Below are 9,640 nucleotides of genomic sequence, written 5' to 3'. Positions count from 1 at the left end.
TCATGCCTGAGTAGAGCCTGATACTCATATCCTTGCCAGAGGGAGGGGATCTGGGAATGTATGATGTTGCCTTTCCATCCCTCAAACATGCACAGTCCTGACCAGGGGTGAGAAAGAGCAAAGGTATTGCCATGTGTTTGTGAAGAACTTGTGGCAATTGACTCACCTTTCCTGACTAGCAAAGGACGGATCAGCCCACTCAGGGGGTTGGCAACAACAGATAGGCCATAAATAGTTCCCCTGGGTGGGACACAGAAGGCTTCTTTTTTCTCCTCCAATATCTGCTAGACCATCAGATTCCTTAAAGCCATGGGTCTGGGTCTACTGTATCTAGGCCTCACTCTGTTGGGGACCCTGCACATCCAAGCCAAGTACATCCCTCCAGCCTTGATCCCTGAACCACCTCTGTGCAAGATACCCCTGCACCCAAACTTCCAGGATGACCAGGTAAGGGTTCTGGATAGGCAGCTGGTGAGTATCTCTGTTGGACAAGGATAATGAAGTGAAGCTGAAACAGTAAAGAGACTCAGGGGGCAAGTTTAGGTGGAAGGAGGATTTGGGGTGACCAAGTCCCATGTATGCTAGGTCGGAGCATCTTTAGTGTCTATATAGACAAGAAAACCGAGGCTCAGGATGGCCCACCAGCCACTTGCCCAGGACCACTTCATTTCTGACAACTCAGGGCTGACTCCTCACCCAGGATACCTGGAGGACACGGTTCCTGACAGCCTTCCAGTAGCCCATTCCCAGGCCTTGCTGATCAGAGGGCTTCCAAAAATACCAAGAAGGGCACCCCGGGAAAGGGTAGAAGTGAGGCTGGCTGCAGGCTCTGGCTCTCATCAATGTCTTACAGTTCCAGGGGAAGTGGTTCGGTATAGGCATTGCTGGGAATGCCATTTGGAAAGGAAAAGGAAGCAGTTATGAGTATTCCATGTACAGTGACACCTATGAGCTGGAAGATGACCAGAGCTACAATGTCACTACGATCATATACAGGTGAAGCAGCTACTTCTTGGGAGTCTGAGAGCCAGAACCCATAAAAGAGTGGCCCAAACTGAGGGCTACTACTACTGACCTTTGTACTCTGCTCTAAATCATTTTTCTTCTTTCTTTTGTTCATCTCTTCCTCTTTTTCTCTCTTTCTATTTCTCCTTTCTTGCTTCATTCTCTCTCTTCTTTCCTGGTTTTACATCAACACTCATGTGGGGCTGTAATGTAGACACAGTCAGTAGAAATCATGATAGAGAGTAGGGCTTCTCAAGGGAGAGGATGTATATTGACCCAGTCTGGGTGTCGCATAAGGTTCTCCATTTAGGTCTTGTAAAACAGTGAATTAAGGCAGACTCAGCTTGAGAGGCTGAGGCAGGAGGACCACAATTTAGAAGAGAGCCCAGGTAAACTAGTGAGCTCCTGTCTCAAAGTACAAACTAAACCAAAAAAAAAAAAATGACATGGTGGAGAATTAGGTTAGTGCAATGGTGTTTGTTCAGTGCACAGTAGCAATACCACCAGCACTATCACTATAAAAAGGAGTTTGTGGGAATACAGCAGGGTCTGGTGCACTCTCAGTCAGAAAGCCTCAGCCCAAGAGACAGAAAAAAAGCCAGTTCCCAGCATGTCTGCCCAAGCAAGGGCTGATGTGCTGCGAGGAGGGTATCCCTTGCCCAATCAATCTCAGGAAAAAAATCAAAATACATTGCAAGTAGATGAGCCAAGGCTCCGCAATCCAAGTCCTCATCTACCCAATCTTTAATCTGCCAAGCTAGATTTCCCAGCCTTACCTTTATGGTTTTTTTCACCTTCCCTGGAGCAGCTGTACTTAGATGCTGGCTTTGGCAGGAATCACTGGGTGGATGGAAATGAGAGAATTTGAGGATTTTAGGTTATAAGGAAGACAGTCCTGGGGGGGGGTTGACTTTAGGATACAGAGAGGGATGGACTCAGTGAAGAGGTCAGGTGGAGCCCAAGTGCTATGGGCTGTGCTTGGCATGGAGCAGACTGGGTTCTCAGAGAAAGTTGCAAGAGAGATGGGAAAGGTGAGCAGGAGACAAAAGCAGAGGTCAGTACCTGGGGACTGTGTGTGGGATAGGCTTCCCCAGTGAGGTAGCAGAAGAGAAATGAATGTTGTAGGGAGAGTGGAGTTGCCTCTGAGCAGTCTGAGCAAAGGTCAGAGAGGGAAGAGCTAGCACTGAATGAGGCACCTGCCATAGTGCTAGAAAGGCTGTCATGGGTGGTGCTGTAAGGGAGCTTCAAATTATTGAGTAGCCCTGAGCTACTTTTGTCTACCCTAAGGTGCTACATCTGTTTCTGCTCCCTGCTCACCACACTGCCATCTCTTTCCCACAGGGATGATGAGTGCATACAACAGAACCTAAAATTTGTCCCATATGTGAAGCCTGGCCAGTTCTCACTAGACAATAAGACACGTGAGTGTTGAACGAGTCTTTGGATTCAGAGTTGCTGTTCTGTATGGCTAAAACCTCTGATGGCTGATTATGGAAGAAGGGTATGGTCACATCCTTCTGGACAGAGGGAATGACCATTGCTATCCACACTACAGTTTCTGATGGATTAGATATCTACACCATAAGTGTGACAACTACTGACTACAATCAGTTCGCCATGATGTATGCTGTTGTAAAGTTTGAAAACATGGTGTACTTCCAGGCCAGACTCTATGGTAGGTGCTCACACTATTCTTCAGAGATCTGGCCTCTGGTCACCATTAAGTGAGAAAACCCCTGTCCTCAATTCTCTATTTGAAGTGTCCCTCAGGGAAGAGGTCTTTCCAGTGTCCCCCCCCCGCCCTCAAAATGTGTCTGGACCTCATTGGTCATTAAACAATATTTATGGAATACTGTTGGGGGTAGTGGTCTCAAACTGTCATCCCAGCAGTCGAGGAGATAAGGCAGGAGGATTATGAAGGTAAGGCCATCCTGGAATATATAACAAGGTAAAAAATAATATAAAGTGTCTTTCTGTCTCCCCTCACTGGCTTTGATGGACACAGGGAGAACCAAGGAGTTGAACTCTCGGGTGAAGAAGCACTTCATCAGATTTTCCAAGTCTCTAGGCCTCAGTGATGACAACATCATCTTCTTTGAGCCCATTGGTAATTACCAGCTTCACAGAGGGGTAGGGAAGTGGAGGTGGACTCTGTCCAACATGATGCTCCCCCACACCAGGGAAGTTGAAGAATAAGGAATCAGTCCCCTGCTCTAGTCACTAGAGAGCTAGTGGCTACCAATCAGGTATCTGGAGTTCTCAGAAGCCCTGGCTCCATGTTCTCCTGTGAAACTTTAACCAAGGCCTACCTAATGACAATTTCAAGCACAGGTCAAGGTTTTTTTGGTTTCCACATCCTGGGTCATTTCCTCTCCATGCCTTGGGTCATATTGTCCTGGGCCTTCTCTTCCATACCTCAGGACTTGCTGCACTAGGCCATCTCTTCCTTCCCTGGGGCTTGCGCATTCCTGACATAGAGATGCCCTTATTTTCAAGTGGCCTGGTCTAGGCTGAGGACTCCACCCAGGCCCAAAACTGTCCTTATGAGGAGTGGTCAATCTCAGAAGGGAAATAGACCTGAGGCTGTGCTGCCCAAGCACATGAGGTAGACTTGGCCCAAGTCCACTATGCGCAATGCAGGGGTCCTGGAAGCCATAGATCACACACACACACACACACACACACACACACACACACACACACACCTGACTGCTCTGTCTTTCTTCCCACAGAGAAGTGTATCTGATGACTGAAGAAGCAGTGAGTATGGCTTCACAGGGACCTGCATAAGTGGCCACACCTAAATGGGCTAGAGTCTCAGGGATGCCTTTATTTTTCCCATTGTCACCCCTGAATCATAGGCATCTTTAATCTGATGTTCCCCCCTCAGGTGCCTCCTGGACTGCACTCCTGTTCTACACACAGCTTCTATGCAAGGTTCCATCTGGCTGCCCCACTGGACATCAGGCCAGAGGGAATCTAAAAATCTTCCTGTTCATGCTGCGTACCCTACATACACTGCAAAATCCACCCACTTACAAAACCCCTTTGTGCACTAAATAAAATGATGCCATAGATTTCCAAGTGTAATCTTTCTTAGCCCTGGGTCATGAGGAAGGGGAGGAAAAGTGTGGGCTCACATGAACATTACTGCTAGAACTTGCTGCTTCATAACAGAGCCTGATGTTAGGATGCAAAAAGGAAGCATGGGGTACAGAGAACTCCATGTTTCCCTGCTACCAGCACTGCCATCATACCAGAAGGATTCTGTATCCACTCCTGCTTCTTCTGGGCATTTCTAGTCCCAGGCCAGGGCCCACCTCCAAAGCAGCCTTTAACCCTGCCACAGAGGGGTGCCTGGTCCAATAGCAGCACTGACAGGCCAACAGCTGATGGCAGCACATGGCCACCTGCAGTGGGTCCCATATTAGTGGCTTCATCAGGGCTGAGGAGCAGGAGGGAATGGAGGGGTCAGAAGGGGAATCCTCTGCCACCTTGCCAGTCCCTTCTGGATGCTAGGAGATGATGACCAAGATAGGAGGTGCATGGTGGTGAGGGCAGATATGCTGGCCTATTTCAGGTTGAGGCTAAGCAGAAGTGGGCCCTGACCATCTGCTAACTCCTAATATGCTGGTGGCCCTTTCATTACCTATGCTGGTGTGGGCCCATGTTCACGTTGATGCTATTCAGAGGGCTTTCTGAACCAGGATGGTGTCAGGACCACCCAAGGGTGCATTATAAAGCCAGGTGACATGGAAGAAGAAGCTTTCAGGAATCTGGCTTCCTGGAAGAGGACTCACATAGCTGAAACTGTGTCTGGCCTCTCACACCCCTGCTCCCACTTATCACAGTGTCAACTTCTCAAGGTGAGCAAGACACTCAGGAATTCTTCCTGCCTTTCTTCCCCTTTATAGGTAGCACATAGTGGAATGTAGCTTTAAAATATCCAAGGCTTCCCACTCCACATACACACATCACCTTTATATGGTACAGGCATATTTCTAAGCAATGATAGCTTAGCCCTTCTTGGCCCCATCCAGGTAACAGAAAAATCTGAATACCCCCACACATTAGATGGTGTCAGAAGTCTACATCAGAATTCAGTAAAAATAAGCTAGGTGCCAGCTGTGCCCACCCGCAACAATAGATGTAGATAGTGCCTGACCCAGAGAGATTCCAGTCAGAGAAGGGTGCTTGGAGATGGCTGGACCATGGTGTTGATCTGTTGAGACATTCGCTGACTTGCAGTCCTCAAGTTGACAGACACAAAAGTTTCTAGTTCCTGCTTATTCCCTTCCACTTGGTCTCTGGTGGAAGAAACAGGGGAGAAACAGGGTTTTACCCGGCCCAGCACTGTGATGCTTGGCATGCCTCACACTTGTGCATGTCCCCATGTTTCCTCTGACAGTTTGTTTCTTCATTGGCCTTGAACTAGTCCTGAAGGGATAATGAGACCAACTCTAGTTCTGTCTGCTATGTACTACAGGATTGATAGTGAGATTTCAATCGCTGATGATACTTTGGTGGTGAAGCCTTCCTTGGAGAAGTCAGGGCTGGGCTCCTGAGCCCCGTTCTGAGTGGTATCAGTTCCACACCAGGGGTTCTTGTGTTCAAAAGCCAGAAAATCTCAGGCTGTGGATGTGGGAAGGAATTGACCCAAACTTGCACTAGAGAAAATGAGGAGTAAGTGGCTCAAGAGTAGACGTGCCAATAGTGTGTAGAAGTAGTATGGAAGAGGGGACCTAGTGCTGGCAGACCCAGGCTGAACTTGTAGGATGGTCCCTTGAGGTTGCTGAAACACTGGGAATGCTAGTACACCTCTGGGTTTCTATACCTGGCCCCTGTGAGTTCTGTCCAGCATGATCACCACTTTGCTTCAGAGCAGACCACACATGCAAGTGATTCTGAGAATGAAGGGAAGGAAACACAAGATGATTTTCCTTCTAAATGAAGGTCTAGGGCTTTAGCCCTAGAAACTCACACTTCCTTAAAGACTGTGCCTTGCCTTTTTGAGAATTGGATTCAGAGGCACCCAAGTCAGATAGGGACCAATTGTTGGTGACTGGTTGGTGACATTGTTCTTCTCAGATCCTTGTTACACACTGTCCTTTTTCCCCTCCTTGGCCTCTGTCATCTGATCACCTCAGAATCTTCCAAACCATTCAATTATAGGAAAATTATTTTTCTACACATTGTTAGCCTAAAACTACACTTCCCAAAGCATGAATTCCAAATCTGAACTTCACTGTGTGCTGGAATCAAGGTGTGGGCATGATCTTGCTCTCTTCCAAATACCCAAAGATGGAACTTTTCTCCTCCAGCTTTCTGAGCTTGTGGTCCAGTCAATTTCTGTGTCTTTACAAAGCTTTCTCTTCCATGTTTAATTTCCTTCAGCCTGTCAGATAGGACACTGGAGATGACATTTTGGTTCTGGCTGTATAATCCAGGATAATCTATTCATACCAATTCTTTAAATTCACTTAAAACAGAATAATCAAAAGGAATGAATGAAGGAAAAGTGGATAGATTAAAGGAAAAAACTGGGAAAGGCCTGTATGTGGCTTAGCCTATGTATCTTCCAGTTAAGCATAGTGAGTTCAAGGCCAACCTCTCAAAAAAAGTACCAAACTATCAGGTCATCAAAACTAAGGAAATTCTGAAAAACCTCATGGCCATGATTAACCTAATTAGACAAGATGACTGCTGTGGTTTGGAAATCCTCTAGGGTTCAGGGGTCCAAATTTTATCCCCACTGTGATAATGGTGGTGCTGGGGAAGTGTTAGACACCTGAGGATGTGATGAGAACAGCTGAGCCCAATGTGATGGGCTTTATGGCCTGGCAGGAATGGGATTTCCTTGGATGGAATCTCCATTCATTCTTATACATAAGCACAGAGTCCTGGCTACCTAGTCTCATGTTCCTTACAGCAACAGAGAACTGTGCAGCTGTCCCTGTTTTTGCTGTTTTAACAGACTCCACAGGATGCAGCATTTCTAAGTGATACAGATTTATTTCTCGTAGTTCAGAGGCTGGGAACCCCACAAGCTTCCAGAGGGTTTGTGTCTGTCCTCTCCTCCTCCTGGACACCATGTATATGTTCTCACGTGGTAGAAAAGATAAAAAGATAAAGAAAGCCAAAACTGTGGCCTCCTCAAGCTGTTTCATAAGAATAATACTAAAAAAAAAGAATAATAGGTCCATTCCCTAGAACTTATTTAACTATATCCTAAAAGTCTCCACATCTTGATATTATAAACTGGGATCATAGGTAATTTTTTTTAAAAAAGAATAAAATATATTAAAAAGTTAAAACAATACAGAATTTCACTAAACAAAATAATAAGAATTAACAATTGTTATTGTATAATGTCTTTAAGTTAGTTTCTTTGATTACCAGATGCATACAAATAAAATTGATTTAAAAAGTTATAAGAAATTAAAAAGAAGAAAAAATTAAGCATGAACTGCTCCTTTCAATATTTTTACCCCTTCCTACCTAAATCTTAGAAGCAATCCAAATGCTTATCGATTTAGAAATGGGTTAAAAAAAAAGACGTGGTATTTTTACACAATGGAGTACTCAGCTACAAAAATGATAAACTCATGGCTTTTATAGGTAAAATGATTTAGAGACCATACTCTAAGTGGAATAATCAGACCCACATGTGCAAACATCATATTGTCTCACTAGCATAAGAACCTGAATGAGTAGTTAAATCTGGAAGATACAACAGATACTGTGAAAGGGAAAGAATCTGTTCAAAGGGAAGGAACAACTGGGATGAGGAAAAAGACAAAAGAAACTTTTGGGTTGAGCAAGGAAACACACATATCAAACCATAGCATCACCTGACAGAGCAGTCTTCTCTTCACCTGGCAGTAGGGGAAGAAAGCTGAGCCTACTTATGTGGCCCTTAAATGAGATCTGGACTAGGATCAGAGCAGAATCAAGGAGAAGACTATAGAGGTAGTATGGGGAACAGATGGAGTCAGTGTAGGGTAGGGCAGGTAGAGGGGGTGTGGTTGGTAACACCAATGCCTGGGGCTGATGAAGGTGTCAGAATTTAGTTCTCCTCGTTCATACTAAACTCTCATATTTGCTCAGATGTGTACCTAGAACTCCTGATACTTCTGGTTCCTAACTAAATGTTCCCTTGAGACCTTAATCATCAAGCCTGGATGTGCCAGTTTTGGCAAAATCTTGAAGTTCTTGTTAGAGTTTAAAAAAATGAGGTAGAATGAGCACTGCACAACAAGGAAAGAATCATCTTGGCCAAGAGAAAAGTAGAACTTTGCTAAGTATTTTGGCAGAGGGGCTGGTCATGAGATTTCCTCCCTATACTTAACACAAGATGCACCATCTTACAATAGGATCCAGTAGTTAGCAGGTGAGTAAAACATAGTATCTTCCAGACACCAGGCTCAGTAGGTTCCCAGTATCTCCCAACCATTTTCTCATTGAATTATATCACATGTCCACGAGGGAGTTGCTAATCATCATTTCTACATAAAGATGGGGAAACTGAGCTTGGGAAATGTGATAAGAGAGCATATGTTGGATGGTTCTTCAAGCCTTAGCAGAGCTGCCTAGAACAGGGGGCTTTGTAAATAGAAAAAAATATCAAATATAACAAGTGGTCAGAGCAGATTTGATAGGAGATTGTAGGAGTTCACTGGGGAGGAAAATAGAACTGGTCCCTGGCCAGTGCCTCTTGCAGAGCCAAGCTAGTGAAGCTGTTGTTGTTGCTGTTCGAGAGCATTTATCTCCTTAGATGTTACGTGAAGTGAATAGAGAAAATATCCACAAAGCTGCCTCACTTTACCTCTATGTAACCTTGCATGAGTAGATCACTTTTCTGCAATGCTGCAATTTCCAGGGATCTGTTCACTGTGTTTATCCTGAACCTCTATGATTGTCCTTGCACAACATGGGAATCTACAGGGGCAAGTTGATGGGACTCTCCTTTCTCTTTCAAGCACAAATACTGACCATGACTTGAATCTCAGGAGAGCATCCCTAGACTATGAAAGATCATCTCAGCAACCTTCTCTGGTAGGCTGCTTACTGGAAATCCTATTCCTCACATTCCATGTCTGCATTCAGGGACATGCCCATGACCAAAATGGGGCTCAAATTGCATCTCCAGTGACACAAGAAAAACACAACAATGAAATCACTGAACAAGATTTTGAAAGCAGGCTCTGAGTAGAACAAAGTGATGGAACAGGGTTTCAGAATAATGGAAGGAAAAGAGTTTGGATCTCATTATCTGGGAGTGACACCCCTGGAACACAACCCATAAGTAAGCAATTGCATTGCAATCCAGAGTGGATCCTCAATACCAACTCTCAAGATGAAGCTTCTGTTACTTTGTAACTGTCTGAAAGTGGACATTCTGTGCAGGGAAGGACATAGTGTCTGTGCAGATTCCAGTGAACCTAGATCCTAGCCCTCAAAGTAGCCAAGGGTAAATCTCTACAGCAGGGTGAGAAACCCTGTTCTATTCCCTATGCTCATTCTCAAATTTTCAGGAAGAAACAGGACAGTAGAGATCCTCATGTTTGTCCTACATCATGGTCCTCACCCAATCAACTGGTGCTAACTCTAATGGCAAGTGTGAGAAGCTGACTCT

At 45.1% G+C, this 9,640-nt stretch overlaps 1 protein-coding gene across 1 annotated transcript; it reads left to right on the top strand.

Moving 5' to 3' along the window:
* The first annotated feature begins 309 nt into the window (after window positions 1-309).
* LOC101585124 (neutrophil gelatinase-associated lipocalin-like) lies at window positions 310-3,201 on the top strand. Its single transcript, XM_012516982.1, has 5 exons — window positions 310-447; window positions 854-996; window positions 2,347-2,426; window positions 2,531-2,680; window positions 3,011-3,201. Exons 1-5 carry the CDS (start codon window positions 310-312, stop codon window positions 3,199-3,201), a joined length of 702 nt encoding a protein of 233 aa, XP_012372436.1.
* Window positions 3,202-9,640: the final 6,439 nt, after the last annotated feature.

This window comes from Octodon degus, unplaced genomic scaffold (genome assembly GCF_000260255.1).
Source record: "Octodon degus isolate 3935 unplaced genomic scaffold, OctDeg1.0 scaffold00138, whole genome shotgun sequence".
In the NCBI taxonomy this organism is placed as follows: Eukaryota; Metazoa; Chordata; class Mammalia; order Rodentia; family Octodontidae; genus Octodon; species Octodon degus.
Note: the sequence above shows the minus strand (reverse complement) of the source record. Positions and strands in the feature narration are given on the sequence as shown.